This window comes from Trematomus bernacchii, unplaced genomic scaffold (genome assembly GCF_902827165.1).
Source record: "Trematomus bernacchii unplaced genomic scaffold, fTreBer1.1, whole genome shotgun sequence".
In the NCBI taxonomy this organism is placed as follows: domain Eukaryota; kingdom Metazoa; phylum Chordata; class Actinopteri; order Perciformes; family Nototheniidae; genus Trematomus; species Trematomus bernacchii.
In genome coordinates, this window is record NW_022987826.1 from 295,201 (window position 1) to 314,841 (window position 19,641).

At 47.3% G+C, this 19,641-nt stretch overlaps 1 protein-coding gene across 2 annotated transcripts; it reads right to left on the reverse strand.

The window, feature by feature from the left end:
* Window positions 1-13: 13 nt before the first annotated feature.
* Window positions 14-19,409, reverse strand: klhl12 (kelch-like family member 12). 2 transcript variants are annotated; one of them, XM_034151703.1, is made up of 12 exons: window positions 19,175-19,409; window positions 18,382-18,608; window positions 17,760-17,913; window positions 14,396-14,613; window positions 11,196-11,345; window positions 9,204-9,318; window positions 8,635-8,741; window positions 4,962-5,157; window positions 4,407-4,565; window positions 3,154-3,252; window positions 1,654-1,840; window positions 14-654 (listed from the first exon to the last, which is right to left on the reverse strand). In XM_034151703.1, exons 2-12 carry the CDS (start codon window positions 18,562-18,564, stop codon window positions 528-530), a joined length of 1,695 nt encoding a protein of 564 aa, XP_034007594.1. In that variant the 5' UTR covers window positions 18,565-18,608; window positions 19,175-19,409; the 3' UTR covers window positions 14-527. The 2 variants fall into 2 exon arrangements, with proteins under 2 accessions (XP_034007594.1, XP_034007593.1); XM_034151702.1 differs by having other exon boundaries at window positions 19,004-19,409.
* Between the last annotated feature and the right edge of the window lie 232 nt (window positions 19,410-19,641).

Below are 19,641 nucleotides of genomic sequence, written 5' to 3' on the forward strand. Positions count from 1 at the left end.
ACGACTCAGCGCGTTGTTGTTTCAGGGTTTAATTTCTCGGTGAGTTTATTCACGTCTCAGGCAACAGTGAAGGTTAATGTACAGCTTTATAAAATAAAATCATCACATGCAGCTCTGACTCTGTGATTTCTTCAGGGACAAAATAATCAACTGGCACAATTCAGTCATTTCTCTAAAATCTCTAAATATATATATATAATCTGAGAGCAACACCTTCTGTATGAAAGAGAATCTAAAACAGTTACAAAAAGATGGATGAGGCAACACGGACGTCTGATGCAGGCCGGGTCATAAGGCGTGTAGCAGCTTCTCCATGAGTAGAAATATATTGCACTTTGAAGACAAACTGAAAAAATAATCTCACAGGTGAGGAGAGTCATGCAGCTCTGAGGGTTCGCTGTGAGAGAGGCTAGCTGCCGTCTGTCCGCTCGCTGCTGCTTCACATGTTGTGTTTCAAGCTGTCAGTTCAGGATGTTTACAACACGGTGCTCATGGAAACACTAACACTTTACTCTTCTTCGTCTTCTTCACTTCTCTCGCAGCACACACACTCCGGCGTCGCAGCGCTGCGTCGCCATGGAGGTCACGACCTCCCAGGAGTCGATGACGGGGTCGTAGCACTCGATGCTGCTGAGCAGAGAGTTCCCGTCGTACCTGGAGAGAGGAGGCAGGACATTTTCATTTACGGAATGTTGTTGTTGTTATATAGACTATATAACGTCATCTTTATTTTCTCAGAATTTTGACTTTTTATAAGAATTTGTACTTTTCTCAGGTTTTCGACTTTTTCTCGGAATTCAGTTTTTTTTTTACAGATCTTAGAATTTTCTTAGAATTTAAAATGTCTCAGAATTTTGACTTTTCTAAGAATTCAGTTTTTTTCTCAGAATTAGTTTTATTCTCAGAATTTTCTCAGATTTTCGACTTTTTCTTGGAATTCTGTTTTCTTTCACAGAATTTTGACTTTTTCTAACAATTCTCCCTTTTCTCAGAATTTTGGCTTTTCACAGAATTTAAAACTTTTAGACTTTTTCTAAGAATGTGTACTTTTCTCAGATTTTCTACTTTTTCTTGGAATTCTGTTTTCTTTCCAGAATTTTGACTTTTTCTAACAATTCTCCCTTTTCACAGAATTTTGGCTTTTCACAGAATTTAAAACTTTTAGACTTTTTCTAAGAATGTGTATTTTTCTCAGATTTTCTACTTTTTCTTGGAATTCTGTTTTCTTTCCAGAATTTTGACTTTTTCTAACAATTCTCCCTTTTCACAGAATTTTGGCTTTTCACAGAATTTAAAACTTTTAGACTTTTTCTAAGAATGTGTACTTTTCTCAGATTTTCTACTTTTTCTTGGAATTCTGTTTTCTTTCCAGAATTTTGACTTTTTCTAACAATTCTCCCTTTTCTCAGAATTTTGGCTTTTCACAGAATTTTCAGAATTTTGACTTTTCTAAGAATTCTGTTTTTTTCACAGAATTTTTTCTTTTTTCACAGAATTTTTTATTTTTTCTCAGAATTTTCCCAGATTTTTGACATTTTCTCAGAATTCTCACTTTTCTTAGAATCTTTAGATTGAATGTTGACTTTCTCATAATTTTTACGTTTTCTCATAATTATGACTTTTCCCCCAATTGTGCCTCGTGTGCCTCCTCACCCTGCGATGGCGTAGAGTCGTCCTCGCAGCACCGTCGCTCCCACGTAGCATCGCGGCGTCGTCATGCAAGCGACCGTCGCCCAGTAGTCCGTCCGGATGTTATAAACCTCCACAGAGTCCAGGTGGGAGACGCCATCAAACCCCCCCACCACGTAGATGTGGTCGTTCAGCAACGCCACGCCGGCGCCTGGATGAGGCAGGAAGATTGATATAGGTATATTACACATTTTTTATACATATTTTTATATATATTTGTTTTTGTATTCTGGATTGTGGGAAGCAGTATTTCGATCTCTCTGTCTGGACACACAAACTGAAAGATTGACAATAAAGTTGACTTTTTGACTTTGACTAAGAGTCTCATAAACAGAAACAAATGGCGCTTTTCCACTGCAGCACGTAGCACGTTTTCTTTTGCTTTTCCACTCGGGCTAGTTCCGGCTCAGAGCGACTTTCTCACCTTTTTTCTGGCCCTCCAAAATCGAGGTTCTTAGCGGGCCAACAACCGGGCTGAATATGCTACACTAGTGACGTGAACACTCGACTGCTGATTGGTCAGAGAGAATTGCTGGCAAGGGGGCTACAACTACAACAAGATGGACATATTTGACCGTGATTTAATTGTAATACACGTTTCTAAATGATGAAGTAACAACATACTGATACCGGTTAGTAAAAACCATGAATTAATGCTTTGTCAAGTCTGCAGACAGACGGCAGGCGAAAAACCTTTTAAAATGCGTGTTTTCTAAATGGAGATTGGCTAAGCTAACGCAGTATATGCTCCGACCATCCACACTCACAACAACGGCCTATACAGACATAAATAAAGCAGCGACTGTATTCACCATGACACAGGCAGTCTGTGGTTTGTACTTGTTTAACTTTTGTCTAGTTTCTGAACATATATGAGGAGCTGTGAGCTCTGAGGGCTAATAGATGTTTTGGCTTTGTGGTTCGCATTGAAGATGACGTCACGGCAGTTTTATGCAGCGTCGCTCCGCCCGACGAACAGCCGATCGCTCCGCCTACACTGCGTTACTATAGTTACTGCTCCAGGTACTACACTGTAATGGAAACGCAGCATAAAGTGAGCCTGGCCCACCAAGGCCTAACCATACCGTACTAAGCCGGGCTAGGTCCTGCAGTGGAAATGCGCCATAAGACACACACACACACACACACACACACACACACACACACACACACACACACACACACACACACACACACACACACACACACACACACACACACACACACACACACACACACACACACACACACACACACACACACACCACACACACACACACACACACACACACACACACACACCACACACACACACACACACACACACACACACACACACACACACACACACACACACACACACACACACACACACACACACACACACACACACACACACACACACACACACACACACACACACACACACACACACACACACACACACACACCCACACACCCTACCTGAGCGCTTGGTGGCCATGGGGGTGACGCTGGTCCAGTGTCCGGTGTGCGGGTCGTACCGCTCCACCGAGTTCAGGATGTTCAGACCGTCGTACCCTCCTGACAGGAAACAGAGGATCAAACTGTTAGAGAACTCTCCCTGGTCTCCGGCTTGAGCTTCAATCTCAGGATCCATGTATCTGTGATCCTCTCCAGAATGGAAGGAGTCATCACATACAGAGCATCAACTAGTTCCTGAACAGTGTCCTTCACATGCTGATATCCAAGAGAGGGAGTTACACAGTCACAAGATGGAGGAATAGAAAGCAGTATTCAATGTTTACTTCAGATTAGCTCCACGTCAGAAATGAGCATGCTTGTCATATGTCTCTCTCCATAGAATCATCATGTTAATCACATAGCTATCATATGCCTCAAACAGTCCTGATGCTCTTCTAGGTAATCATACATCCTGTCATGTTCACAGCTACAGTTGGGATACCTTTGTTATCATGTTACTCTCATGTTGGAGGAGGACGTTCAGGATTCTAACACAAACAATCAGAATCCTTTTAATAATTATAATAATAATAATAATTGCTATTTATTGCATTTTCACTTTATTATTTGCCCTTTTTGTTTGTTTGTTCTGTTGTATTGGTGTTTAGGTCACCTGCTGGATGACGTAGAGGAGAGGGTGCTCAGATACTTTCTGTTGACCGTGTGTCCGGACTTGAATATTGTTTGTTCTGTTTGGTTTTTTTACATTTTATTTTAACTGTATTTTCATTTTTCTTAAACAACACATACAGAAAAAAACAAAAAAAACATTTGATAGACAAACAAATGGTTGAAATCACAGCGCAAAAAAACTAAACAAAATAACAACCAAGCTTCGACGGAAGCGGCAGCCAATCAAATCGTATGCCAGAACAAGCTCTAGCCAATCAAACCGCGTGCTTGTGTGTCCGGGGCGGGAGATTAATGTGATTGGTTGTTGGTCGCACGCCAGACACGCCCACCGGCAAGCTTCAACGCACGCTGCCGTGTGGACGCACCGTTAGGGAAGAGTACCGTTTCAAACTTTCCATGTACGTTAAAAATGATTAGTTTTGTTTCTTTTCTAAACAGCATGAACTCTATCAGACTACGGCCTCTTGTATGGAGCGCGTCACAGAGAACGTTTGAGCCTCTCAGCGGCAGAACTCAAAGGGAGCTTTGCCGCTATAATTATTATTATTATATAAATAAAATGTATAATGAAAGCTCTGTACCGAGGCAGTAGATGAGTCCGCTGGCGACCACAAGCCCCGCCCCCTCGCGGGCCGTCTGCATATCTCCCAGCATGCTCCACTGGTCGATGTTCGGGTCGTAGCGCTCCATGCTGGTGTGACGCCGGCTGCCGTCAAAACCTCCAGCCACATAAATCATATCTGAAGAGAGAAACAACAACAACAACAACAATTATAATAATAATCAAATATAAGGTTTCAAAAAGGTAAAATAGGCAAAAGAATAAATTCGATAAAATGATCAAGAAGTTAAGTATTACTTTAAAAAAAAAAGTAAAAGTAAGAAAAATACTAAAATAATAGTGGATACCAAAGAATGTATAGCAGCTTTTATACACATTAAATAAAATGACAAAAATAGAATAAATTGATAAAACCAAGCAACATTTTACAAATTAAATACAAAAGAGAAAAAGAAAACAACTAATGCTTTTAAATCAGTGATATGAGAGGGTCCCGGATCACTCCGAGCTTTGTACACCATGTTTTCAAGATCAATTATAATACTGTCAACTCTCTGAAGATAGTCCCCCTCACCTCCGAGGGTGGTGGCCCCCGCGAGGCCCCGCCGGACGTTCATGGTGGCGACGGTGTACCAGACGCCGTCCTCGTCCGCCGTGTAGTCCAGACACTCCACCGAGCTGAGCCGCGAGCGCCCGTCGTAGCCTCCGATCACGTACACCCGGTCGTGGAGAGAAACCGTCGCCACGTAGCGCCGCTTTCGGGCGATGTTCTGTCCAAAAACACGAATGAAAAAAAACATTGATTAGACGACAGAAAGATAATTAACAAGTGTTCCTTCCTCAACTAGGCGCACAGAGGGAAGGGACACTCAACTAGGCGTACAGAGGGAAGGGACAACTAGGCGCACAGAGGGAAGGGACAACTAGGCGCACAGAGGGAAGGGACACTCAACTAGGCACACAGAGGGAAGGGACAACTAGGCGCACAGAGGGAAGGGACACTCAACTAGGCACACAGAGGGAAGGGACAACTAGGCGCACAGAGGGAAGGGACACTCAACTAGGCACACAGAGGGAAGGGACAACTAGGCGCACAGAGGGAAGGGACACTCAACTAGGCGCACAGAGGGAAGGGACAACTAGGCGCACAGAGGGAAGGGACACTCAACTAGGCGTACAGAGGGAAGGGACACTCAACTAGGCGCACAGAGGGAAGGGACACTCAACTAGGCGTACAGAGGGAAGGGACACTCAACTAGGCGTACAGAGGGAAGGGACACTCAACTAGGCGCACAGAGGGAAGGGACACTCAACTAGGCGCACAGAGGGAAGGGACACTCAACTAGGCGTACAGAGGGAAGGGACACTCAACTAGGCGCACAGAGGGAAGGGACACTCAACTAGGCGTACAGAGGGAAGGGACACTCAACTAGGCGCACAGAGGGAAGGGACAACTAGGCGCACAGAGGGAAGGGACAACTAGGCGCACAGAGGGAAGGGACAACTAGGCGCACAGAGGGAAGGGACAACTAGGCGCACAGAGGGAAGGGACACTCAACTAGGCGTACAGAGGGAAGGGACACTCAACTAGGCGTACAGAGGGAAGGGACAACTAGGCGTACAGAGGGAAGGGACACTCAACTAGGCACACAGAGGGAAGGGACACTCAACTAGGCGCACAGAGGGAAGGGACACTCAACTAGGCGCACAGAGGGAAGGGACAACTAGGCGCACAGAGGGAAGGGACACTCAACTAGGCGTACAGAGGGAAGGGACACTCAACTAGGCGTACAGAGGGAAGGGACACTCAACTAGGCGCACAGAGGGAAGGGACAACATATGGAAAGAACCGGGAGAGAGAAAAAGGAGAGGAAACTGATTTGGGAAAATCAGTAGATAATGTTGAATTGTTTGAAAAGGAAGAAAGGCTCCGCAGCCAAGTTACAAAGCAAACTTAAGGTAAACTTAGCGATACACAAAGATAAACTGGAGCACATCTCCTTCCAACGAACAAACACAAGTTCAACACGCAGGTCTCACAGAGACACCGCACTACACATGCTGCACACGTCACACGTCACAATTAAACATTATCTACTCATTTTGACAAATCAGTTTCCTCTCTCTTTTTTCTCTCTCCCGGTTATTTTCATGTTTTGTTCCTTCCCTCTGTCCCCCTAGTTGAGGAGGGAGAGTAACAACAAGGGATTCATTGGTCTGAGATTTTAGACCGTCTTGCAATAAGCTTTAATATCACTCTAAATCCTATTTTATTATAGTATCTATCAAACCTTGATATATCTATTATTTATCGGATTTCTTATCACCCGGTCGTGGAGAGAAACCGTCGCCACGTAGCATCGCTTACGGGGCAATGTTCTGTCCAAAACTACAGACAGGGTCACGGATGCGGGAAGTCAGTCAGAGTTGGGGGTGCGGGGGGGGGGGTGCTAGTGGAGCCTCTCTGCGGCGAAACTGTGGCGCGCTTACACTGTAGGTGTGCCGCGTTTGGGGGTGCTAGTGGAGACTGCGTTTGGCGTCGCAGTTACAACTCTCCGCCAACAGATGGGGGTGCTGCAGCCCCCTCAGCACCCCCACTTCCCGCGTCCATGGACAGGGTTAGCTCAAAAAAACATCTGCTGCTGCCACGAATCATCGATTAGACGACGTGTTTATATAAATCCATCCAAGCTTTAATATAACTTATTTATTATGGTATCTATCATACCTTGATATATATATTATCTATAGGATTTTATGAAAGGGATAATGTGCAGCGAGGCGGTAACGACATGACTCCCAATATTAATTGAAATGCTTTTATTGATTTAGAAAATGTTTTTATTGATTTAAAATGACAAAAATAGTCCGTTGTTAGCGTTTGAACTACGTAGCAACGTCAGGAACTGCTTCGATAGCGTTTTTGTGGAGCTTTTTGATTACAGATTGAAAACATCGTAGCTTGCTTTAAAAGTACACTTCATGATGTCAAACCTTGGGAAGGATCTAGATATCCCTGCCCTAATGCCAAAGGAACTGCACACTGAATATGTGTCGCCGTTTGATGTCTGGACCGTTACGTGTTGAGGGTCTCTGCCCCGTTACTGATCAGCCAGTCTTTAAATAGTTCCATAGCCCATAATGTGGTCCGTCTTTTCGCCTCTCTTACTTCTCCACTGTTTTCTTGTCTTTTTCTTTTCTTCACTGGGGACTCATCAGCCACTAACCATTCATCCAGACTACTGTGCTCTCCAAATATATTAAAATTAATATTAAAATCCTCCATGTTGCTCTCAGACGGGAGACAATGGGAAACTAAAGACAAGCAAACTGTTTGAAAAGCTTTTCGGCCAAACTGTATACAGTTAAATCGACCGGACTTCTTTCTGCAGATGTGAGCGTCCTTAACAACGGTCAATAAGTCCTTAACAACGGTCAATAAGTCCTTAACAACGGTCAATAAGTCCTTGACAGCGGTCTGTACTACTGGATTAACAATGTGTCACGTGTTCTGAATTGACCAATCAGAATCCAGTATTCAACTGATCATACTGATTCAGATAATGGTTAATGGTCCTGCCCTCAACAGCTCTACGTCAATTATGGGGTGTCATCATATGCCGTTTCCATGGAAACGCATCCCTCGGATGGAAACGCATCCTTCTGATGCGTTTCCATGGAAGATCAAGAGAAGAGAGAGAGGGTGATCAAGAGAAGAGAGAGAGGGCGATCAAGAGAAGAGAGAGAGGGCCATTAAGAGACAGTCCAGCCGTGAAGACATCTATGGGACAGTTTTGAGATTTCTTCAAATGCCGTTGCCATGGTAACACAAGGCTCGCCATGAAACACGGTTTCCTCATAACTTCAGTGAAAATGTTCCAAACGGCCCAAAACTTCACAGGTTTGGTAACGGTGCAGCCATCAACGCATCTAAGCGTATTATGGGACGTCATCAAATGCCGTTGGCATGGCGACAGATCATTCGCCATCATGTTAGTTCAAAGGTTTGCAGTTCAAATATTCTGCTGCTTTTCCAAGCCTTTTTACTCTCTTTTCTTCTCTCATCACACATTCAAGCCCCCAGTGTTCATGTATCATTTCAATCTAAATTCTTCACTTTCTTCTTACACATTACTTTTCAGCATAAAGCATTCCCACTAGCAATTTCTTCAGGAATTGCATTCTCTAGTTATATTTGTAATCCCTGAGGTAGAAAGCAAAGTGGTTGCAGGTGTGTTTGAACTCACAGGTAGAGAGGTCCACTCCTTAGTCTTGGGGTCGTATTTCTCCACGATGTCGATGGGCGACTGCTGGCTGCCGAACCCTCCGATCACTAGGAGAACCTCTTTGGCTCCTGGAGAGGAACCAGGAACCATCAGAGAACGTTACAGGGGAGGGGGGGGGGGGGGAGGAGGGAGGGAGGGATAATGATCCATCTGTATTCACATATCTGGAAACAGCTTTACACGTTTCATATTTAGTGGCTTCACTTCTCAAATCAAAGTTTCATCAGATTTATTTTTGTGATAATAGTCATTCTAAGATAAATACAAAACGATAGTACATAATAAAAATAAATCCATTAGAAACGTATAATATAAGACTTTTCATTTAAATGTGTAAAAACTAAACTAAAATATAATAAAATGAATGAAAATATAATATAAAAAATATATATAAATAAAATAATAAATAAATATATATATCAATACCATTTTTTTTATATATAATTTTTAACAAAAATAATTAAAAAAATACTAATAAAATAAAATAATATCAAATAGTATATAATGAGTAATGAGAGTGTGTTTCCCACCGAGCCTGGCCTGCGTCCTGGGGCCCTGCATCTCGCTCCTCAGCTCCGGCCTCAGGTGGAACTTCTTAGCCTCGTCCACCAGGTCTCTGCAGGGCAAGCTGCATCGGACCAGGGGCTGAGAGAGAGAGAGAGAGATCAGAGGGTGTGTGAGAGAGAGAGAGAGAGAGAGAGGGGGTCAGAGGGTGTGTGAGAGAGAGAGAGGGTCAGAGGGTGTGTGAGAGAGAGAGAGAGAGGGTCAGAGGGTGTGAGAGAGAGAGAGAGAGAGAGGGTCAGAGGGTGTGAGAGAGAGAGAGAGAGAGAGGGGGTCAGAGGGTGTGAGAGAGAGAGAGAGAGGGGGTCAGAGGGTGTGTGAGAGAGAGAGAGGGTCAGAGGGTGTGTGAGAGAGAGAGAGAGAGGGTCAGAGGGTGTGAGAGAGAGAGAGAGAGAAAGAGAGGGTCAGAGGGTGTGAGAGAGAGAGAGAGGGGGTCAGAGGGTGTGAGAGAGAGAGAGAGAGAGAGGGTCAGAGGGTGTGTGAGAGAGAGAGGGTCAGAGGGTGAAACAGACGGTAAGAGAGAGAGAGAGATCAGAGGGTGAAACAGACGGTAAGAGAGAGAGATCAGAGGGTGAAACAGACGGTAAGAGAGAGAGAGATCAGAGGGTGAAACAGACGGTAAGAGAGAGAGAGATCAGAGGGTGAAACAGACGGTAAGAGAGAGAGAGATCAGAGGGTGAAACAGACGGTAAGAGAGAGAGAGAGATCAGAGGGTGAAACAGACGGTAAGAGAGAGAGAGAGATCAGAGGGTGAAACAGACGGTAAGAGAGAGAGAGAGAGATCAGAGGGTGAAACAGACGGTAAGAGAGAGAGAGATCAGAGGGTGAAACAGACGGTAAGAGAGAGAGAGAGAGATCAGAGGGTGAAACAGACGGTAATGGCGCATTTCCACTGCAGCGCGGAGCTCACTTTAAGCGTGCAGAGCCGTGCAGGGCCCGTCTTTGGTTGCGTTTCCACTTGGCCTAGTTCTGGCTAGCGGGTACTATTTCACAGTTTTTCTGGCCCCATAAAATTGTGGTTCTATCGGGGCCAACAAACAGGGCTGAGTCGGGCTGAGTATGCTAAACTAGAGAGAGGAGCGCTGGCAAGGGGGCTACAACTACAACAAGATGGACATATTTGACCGTGATTTAATTGTAATACACGTTTCTAAATGATGAAGTAACAACATACTGATACCGGTTAGTAAAAACCATGAATTAATGCTTTGTCAAGTCTGCAGACAGACGGCAGGGGAAACACCTTTTAAAATGCGTGTTTTCTAAATGGAGATTGGCTAAGCTAACGCAGTATATGCTCCGACCGTCCACACTCGCAACAACGGCCTATACAGACATAAATAAAGCAGCGACTGTATTCACCATGACACAGGCAGTCTGTGGTTTGTACTTGTTTCACTTTTGTCTAGTTTCTGAACAGATATGAGGAGCTGTGAGCTCTGAGTGCTAACAGCTAACGGCTGTGTTGTTTTTCTGGGGTTCTCATTGAAGATGACGTCACGGCTCCGCCTACACTGCGTTACTATAGTTACTGCCCCAGTTCCTAAACTGTAATGGGAATGCGCCATAAAGTGAGCCGGGCCTAACGAGGCCTAGCCATACCGAGCGAGGCCGTGTAGTGGAAATGCGCCATAAGAGAGAGATCAGAGGCTGAAACCAGTCAGAAAGAGAGAGCTATACAGTGGGAACAGTGGGGGGGGGGGATTTAGGCCCAATTCCAAACCAAACCCTACGCACTCCCCCTCCGTCTGAAGTCTCACTCGCAGCTTGTTGTCGCACACTTGTTGCTTTTACCTCTTAGAATATTTAACAAATTGTACGGTGTCTGAAAGGCGCCTTACATTTGGGACGAGAGCCTATTGGGCCTTAATCAGAGTTTGGAGCGTGTGATTGGACGAGAGCGTGTGATTGGACGAGAGCGTGTGATTGGACGAGAGCGTGTGATTGGACGAGAGCCTCACCTCGGGGTCGATCACGTCGGTGATGTATCGCGGCGTCAGCAGAGGCAGCCGCACGAACTCCAGCATCTCGGAGAGGAACGCCTCGCGGTCCTTTCTGTTGTGTTTCACCCAGTTCAGCACGGCCTCGAACACCGGCTCCTCAGAGTCCACCTGCGCAGGGACAGGGGGGTTAGGGTATCATACACATATTAATACACACTCTGAGGGACAGGGGGGTTAGGGTATCATACACATATTAATACACACTCTGAGGGACAGGGGGGTTAGGGTATCATACACATATTAATACACACTCTGAGGGACAGGGGGGTTAGGGTATCATACACATATTAATACACACTCTGAGGGACAGGGGGGGTTTACAGGGTATAATACACATATTAATACACACTCTGAGGGACAGGGGGTTTACAGGGTATAATACACATATTAATACACACTCTGAGGGACAGGGGGGTTAGGGTATAATACACATATTAATACACACTCTGAGGGACAGGGGGGTTTACCGGGTATAACACATATTAATACACACTCTGAGGGACAGGGGGGTTTACAGGGTATATACACCATATTAATACACACTCTGAGGGACAGGGGGGTTAGGGTATAATACACATATTAATACACACTCTGAGGGACAGGGGGGTTTACAGGGTATAATACACATATTAATACACACTCTGAGGGACAGGGGGGTTTACAGGGTATAATACACATATTAATACACACTCTGAGGGACAGGGGGGTTTACCGGGTATAATACACATATTAATACACACTCTGAGGGACAGGGGGGTTTACCGGGTATAATACACATATTATACACACTCTGAGGGACAGGGTGGGTTGCCGGGTATAATACACATATTAATACACACTCTGAGGGACAAGGGGGGTTTACCGGGTATACACACCATTAAACACACTCTGAGGGGACAGGGGGGTTTTATAATACACATATTAATACACACTCTGAGGGACAGGGGGGTTTACCGGGTATAATACACATATTAATACACACTCTGAGGGACAGGGGGGTTTACCGGGTATAATACACACATTAATACACACTCTGAGGGACAGGGGGGTTTACCGGGTATAATACACATATTTAATACACACTCTGAGGGACGAGGGGGGGTTTACCGGGTATAATACACATATTAAAACACACTCTGAGGGACAGGGGGGTTTACCGGGTATAATACACATATTAATACACACTCTGAGGGACAGGGGGGTTTACCGGGTATAATACACATATTAATACACACTCTGAGGGACAGGGGGGTTTACCGGGTATAATACACATATTAATACACACTCTGAGGGACAGGGGGGGTTTACAGGGTATAATACACATATTAATACACTATTAATACACACCTGAGGGACAGGGGGGTTTACCGGGTATAATACACATATTAATACACACTCTGAGGGACAGGGGGGTTTACAGGGTATAATACACATATTAATACACACTCTGAGGGACAGGGGGGTTTACAGGGTATAATACACATATTAATACACTCCTGTTTTCTCCTCTCTATCACCTGTACCTCCTGTTCTCTCCTCTCTATCACCTGTACCTCCTGTTCTCTCCTCTCTATCACCTGTACCTCCTGTTCTCTCCTCTCTATCACCTGTACCTCCTGTTTTCTCCTCTCTATCACCTGTACCTCCTGTTCTCTCCTCTCTATCACCTGTACCTCCTGTTTTCTCCTCTCTATCACCTGTACCCTTGTTATATCTCTCACAGGCTCCGCCCTCTACTGGACTCTATGGGTACTCCCCTCGATCCTATCATGCAAGCATTCATCCACTGAGACTTTCTAGACGTAGCCGGCCCCTGGGCGGGCCTACCTGAATGCGCGGGCATCTCACCGCATAAAAGGAGGCCTCGCCTCCTGACTGTCATCCCTTTCTCTTCAGCAAGGCAGTGACGTCATAGCAGGGGTAAGCGCATCAGGGTGTGCTCTGTCAGCCGCAGCCTCTTTTCTCTCCATGGTTACGGCCGAGGGAGAGGCGAGGGAGAGGCGAGGGAGAGGCGAGTGAGAGGCGAGGGAGAGGCGAGGGAGAGGCGAGTGGGAGGCGAGGGAGAGGCGAGTGAGAGGCGAGTGAGAGGCGAGGGAGAGGCGAGGGAGAGGCGAGTGAGAGGCGAGTGAGAGGTGAGTGAGAGGCGAGGGAGAGGCGAGGGAGAGGCGAGTGAGAGGCGAGTGAGAGGCGAGTGAGAGGCGAGGGAGAGGCGAGTGAGAGGCGAGTGAGAGGCGAGTGAGAGGTGAGTGAGAGGCGAGTGAGAGGCGAGGGAGAGGCGAGGGAGAGGCGAGGGAGAGGCGAGTGAGAGGCGAGTGAGAGGCGAGTGAGAGGCGAGTGAGAGGCGAGTGAGAGGCGAGTGAGAGGCGAGGGAGAGGCGAGTGAGAGGCGAGTGAGAGGCGAGTGAGAGGCGAGGGAGAGGCGAGTGAGGCGCAGCGGCTGCTAACCAGGAAGCCGGTCAGAAACAGTGAAGTGGAACAGTGTTGTTGTGGGACGCCAGCGCTTGTATACATCGAGCCTGTGTTTATATAACGAGGGGTTACGTATGGTAACCCCTCGTTATATAAACACAGGCTCCGCCCTCTACTCAGGGGCCCTCTACTCAGGGGCCCTGTCTGTCCTATGCTGCTTGCTGAAGAGAAAGGGATGACAGTCAGGAGGCGAGGCCTCCTTTTATGCGGTGAGATGCGCGCGCATTCAGGTAGGCCCGCCCAGGGGCCGGCTACGTCTAGAAAGTCTCAGTGGATGAATGCTTGCATGATAGGATCGAGGGGAGTACCCATAGAGTCCAGTAGAGGGCGGAGCCTGTGAGAGATATAACAAGGGTTACCATACGTAACCCCTCGTTTCCTCTCGTGTTTCCTCTCGTGTTTCCTCACCTGTATCTCGTGTTTCCTCTCGTGTTTCCTCACCTGTATCTCGTGTTTCCTCTCGTGTTTTCTCACCTGTATCTCGTGTTTCCTCACCTGTATCTCGTGTTTCCTCTCGTGTTTCCTCACCTGTATCTCGTGTTTCCTCACCTGTATCTCGTGTTTCCTCTCGTGTTTCCTCACCTGTATCTCGTGTTTCCTCTCGTGTTTTCTCACCTGTATCTCGTGTTTCCTCACCTGTATCTCGTGTTTCCTCACCTGTATCTCGTGTTTCCTCTCGTGTTTCCTCACCTGTATCTCGTCGCACTTGATGAGCTTCTCCACCTCGGCCTGGCAGAGCAGCATGAACTCTTCGTGCTGGACGACCTCTGAGAAGTGTTTCTGGGAGAAGAGTTCAGCCGCCTGCATCAGATCCAGACAGTTGTGAGTCTCTGCAAAGTCCCGGATCCCGAGGCAGTTTGTGGGGTCCAGCTGCCCCTCCAGGAAGTCACAGCAGGCGCGCTTCACTCCTGAGGAAGCAGAGGGGAACATGAGTTAAAGGTCTCTATACTACTGCTTTAGGCCCATATTACAGCTCTCAGATATATACAAATATATAAGGACATGTCTCTGAAGTGTCCTGCTCCTAACCCCAAACAGATCCTAGTAGCCCCCCCCCCCCCCTCTCTTCCAGCTGTTACTAAGGACATGTCTCTGAAGTGTCCTGCTCCTAACCCCAAACAGATCCTTGTAGCCCCCCCCCCCCCTCTCTCCCAGCTGTTACTAAGGACATGTCTCTGAAGTGTCCTGCTCCAAACCCCAAACAGATCCTTGTAGCCCCCCCCCCTCTCTCCCAGCTGTTACTAAGGACATGTCTCTGAAGTGTCCTGCTGCAAACCCCAAACAGATCCTTGTAGCCCCCCCCCCCCTCTCTTCCAGCTGTTACTAAGGACATGTCTCTGAAGTGTCCTGCTCCAAACCCCAAACAGATCCTTGTAGCCCCCCCCCCCCTCTCTTCCAGCTGTTACTAAGGACATGTCTCTGAAGTGTCCTGCTCCAAACCCCAAACAGATCCTAGTAGCCCCCCCCCCCCCCCTCTCTTCCAGCTGTTACTAAGGACATGTCTCTGAAGTGTCCTGCTCCAAACCCCAAACAGATCCTTGTAGCCCCCCCCCCCCCCTCTCTTCCAGCTGTTACTAAGGACATGTCTCTGAAGTGTCCTGCTCCAAACCCCAAACAGATCCTAGTAGCCCCCCCCCCCCCCCTCTCTTCCAGCTGTTACTAAGGACATGTCTCTGAAGTGTCCTGCTCCAAACCCCAAACAGATCCTTGTAGCCCCCCCCCCCCCCTCTCTTCCAGCTGTTACTAAGGACATGTCTCTGAAGTGTCCTGCTCCAAACCCCAAACAGATCCTTGTAGCCCCCCCCCCCCCTCTCTTCCAGCTGTTACTAAGGACATGTCTCTGAAGTGTCCTGCTCCAAACCCCAAACAGATCCTTGTAGCCCCCCCCCCTCTCTTCCAGCTGTTACTAAGGACATGTCTCTGAAGTGTCCTGCTCCAAACCCCAAACAGATCCTTGTAGCCCCCCCCCCTCTCTTCCAGCTGTTACTAAGGACATGTCTCTGAAGTGTCCTGCTCCAAACCCCAAACAGATCCTTGTAGCCCCCCCCCCCCCCCCTCTCTTCCAGCTGTTACTAAGGACATGTCTCTGAAGTGTCCTGCTCCAAACCCCAAACAGATCCTTGTAGCCCCCCCCCCTCTCTTCCAGCTGTTACTAAGGACATGTCTCTGAAGTGTCCTGCTCCAAACCCCAAACAGACCCTTGTAGCCCCCCCCCCCCCCTCTCTTCCAGCTGTTACTAAGGACATGTCTCTGAAGTGTCCTGCTCCAAACCCCAAACAGATCCTTGTAGCCCCCCCCCCCCTCTCTTCCAGCTGTTACTAAGGACATGTCTCTGAAGTGTCCTGCTCCAAACCCCAAACAGATCCTTGTAGCCCCCCCCCTCTCTCTTCCAGCTGTTACTAAGGACATGTCTCTGAAGTGTCCTGCTCCAAACCCCAAACAGATCCTTGTAGCCCCCCCCCTCTCTTCCAGCTGTTACTAAGGACATGTCTCTGAAGGGTCCTGCTCCAAACCCCTAACAGATCCTTGTAGCCCCCCCCCCCCCTCTCTTCCAGCTGTTACTAAAGACATGTCTCTGAAGGGTCCTGCTCCAAACCCCAAACAGATCCTTGTAGCCCCCCCCCCCCTCTCTTCCAGCTGTTACTAAGGACATGTCTCTGAAGTGTCCTGCTCCAAACCCCAAACAGATCCTTGTAGCCCCCCCCCCTCTCTCTTCCAGCTGTTACTAAGGACATGTCTCTGAAGTGTCCTGCTCCAAACCCCAAACAGATCCTTGTAGCCCCCCCCCCCCTCTCTTCCAGCTGTTACTAAGGACATGTCTCTGAAGTGTCCTGCTCCAAACCCCAAACAGATCCTTGTAGCCCCCCCCCCCCCCCCTTCCAGCTGTTACTAAGGACATGTCTCTGAAGTGTCCTGCTCCAAACCCCAAACAGATCCTTGTAGCCCCCCCCCCCCCCTCTCTCCCAGCTGTTACTAAAGAGCTGACTCTGGGTCAGTAGCTTCAGAGAGAGAGTAGATCTCATCAGGAGAACTCTCCCAGCAGAAACTCAGCTAAATGCTGCCGTGACTAAACTCCATATCATGTTCCAAACCACATGAAGGATTCTCTCTGAAACAGTATGGAGCTCAAACTCTTTCTCTCTCTCAGGTTTACCACAAGGTGACTTCCTTTTGATTTCCTGCTTCTTCACACACGCTCTCTCCAGTACAGGTTAGCTCTGAGTGTTAGCATGCTAATGTAAACACAGACCATATCACTTCCAGAACACGTCTCATTGTTTCTGACAGCAACGTCTCTGATTGGCCCGTGGGTGTAAAGCCCGCCCACATTTTAGTCATGTGGTCATGACGCAGCAAATCTGGATCAGCTCCGTTGTTCCCCCGTTTTTAGAGATGTGGGTACGGAGGAAAAGAGAGAGGGGTTTGTTTCCTGACTCAGAGTTTTTTCAGATTCAAGCTGTTTTTATGGTTAATTATTAAGCATTTGCCAAACTTTAAGCACTTAGGGGAATAAAAGAGGTATTTTAGAAGGTATCATATTTAAAACTTAGATTTTATTTCATGTGTTATACCTTCACAGACCTCTTTCTTTGAGGACGTAGAATAGAAATCCTTTCAAAGAGTCAGATGACCCTCAGGTACTCTCTGTCTTTCCTCACAACATCATGACCTCACTGTTTTCTCCTCAGCGTTTGAGTGGATGCACCTGAACGCACCTTTGAGTGGATGCACCTGAACGCACCTTTGAGTGGATGCACCTGAACGCACCTTTGAGTGGATGCACCTGAAAGCACCTTTGAGTGGATGCACCTGAACGCACCTTTGAGTGGATGCACCTGAACGCACCTTTGAGTGGATGCACCTGAACGCACCTTTGAGTGGATGCACCTGAACGCACCTTTGAGTGGATGCACCTGAACGCACCTTTGAGTGGATGCACCTGAACGCACCTTTGAGTGGATGCACCTGGAAGCACCTTTGAGTGGATGCACCTGAACGCACCTTTGAGTGGATGCACCTGAACGCACCTTTGAGTGGATGCACCTGAACGCACCTTTGAGCTGCAGTAAGCACGCGGCCGGCAGCAGCTCCTGAACGTTCTCCACCGTCACCAGAACCGTCTCCGTGTACACGAAGTCCAGAAGAATCTCCATCGTAGACGCTGTCAGACCCTGGATATCAACGAAGGACTTCCCCTTCTCTGCCAGCTCACACACACACACACACACACACACACACACACACACACACACACACACACCCACACACACACACACACAACACACACACACACACACACACACACACACACACACACACACACACACACACACACACACACACACACACACACACACACACACACACACACACACACACACACACACACACACACACACACACACACACACACACACACACACACACACACACACACACACACACACACACCACACTTAGCCAATCAGTGATGAGGATCTCAGCCTGCCGTCACTGACGTTGAACCATAAGAGCAGCATAAGAGATGTCCCGCCCCTTATACCCTATCACGTACAATTACAATGTGTCGGAGAGATGGCCAATAGGAGCGCGAGTGTTCCATAGTGATGTCACCATGTTCCAGGAAGTAAACAGAGGAGTTTTGGATGCTAACTCTAAGCCTCTCTGAGCGTTACCTCGCTGGTGAACATGGCGCAGAAGTAGTCGCTGCAGGCTGCGAGGACGATCCGGTGCGCGGGGAAGTCGGCGGTGTTCACCCTCAGCGTGATGTCGCACAGCGTGTTGCTCTTCCTCAGAGCGTTCATGGCGTTCAGGATGGATTTGGCGTGAGAGTTGGTCATGATGTCTTTGGGAGCCATGTTTCCTCCGGAGGCGCCGCCCGACCTCAGGCTGCTCCAGGAACCTGAGAGAGGAGGAGGAGGAGAGAGTCTTCATCACTGCATCCTCTGAACATGCAGCTCTGAGTATTAAAGTTATACTAGTTTTATATTTGGGTGATTCGTCTAAATCACAACATTCAAATAATGACTTATATGTAAACACAGGGTTACACACAGACATGTAGTTGTTATTATTAGTTCACCATATGTTTGATATACTAATTGTGTCTCCTCACAAACAAGTAGAAATATAACAATATTATTTAAATTGGACCAAACGTACAACACTAGAGTAAAGGAACGTAGTTACTTCCCACCCCTGTATACTTCCTGATTGAAATGAAGTGCACCTTGGGTGATATAGTGCATGCTAGTGTTTTGACTTTAATGCAGTGAATGTGTTTGTGCAGCCACTCACCGTTAAAGGATCTGAGAACTGTTTCCACCGCTGGGAGGCAATGACTGTAAGAGCTGCAGCTACACATGAGCCATCAGCAGCTACACACACTACACACACTACACACTGCAGACACACACAGATCCAGCAGCTACACACACACACACACACAACAACCACAGAGGATAATACCTGTGTGCAGAACAGCTGATCCAAAGCTAACTGAGCCCTGCTAGCTCTCCTGCTGTCAGTCAGAGAGAAGCTTTACACTACAGGTAATCCATGGTGACTCTGACAGGTCACTCTGGAACTCCTCACACCCTCAAGTATCTCAAATATCCAGTCACATCCCCCCAGGTGCGGCTTTAAAGCAGGTACAATGGCTCGTTTTGCAGCAGCAGCAGGGTCACTGCACTACAGACGTAAACAGAACATTACGTGACTGTGCGTGCGCGCTGCCGCCGCCCGGACGGAGACGCGAGTGACGCAGCGTGACGTCACGTACCAGACGCAACACATGCTCCACCGTGCTTGAGGGCCCCTGGACTTTGTTGTATGTAGAATGTATGATATTGAATAAAATAAATAAAATAAATAAAATAAATAAAATAAATAAAATAAATAAAATAAATAAAATAAATAAAATAAATAAAATAAAT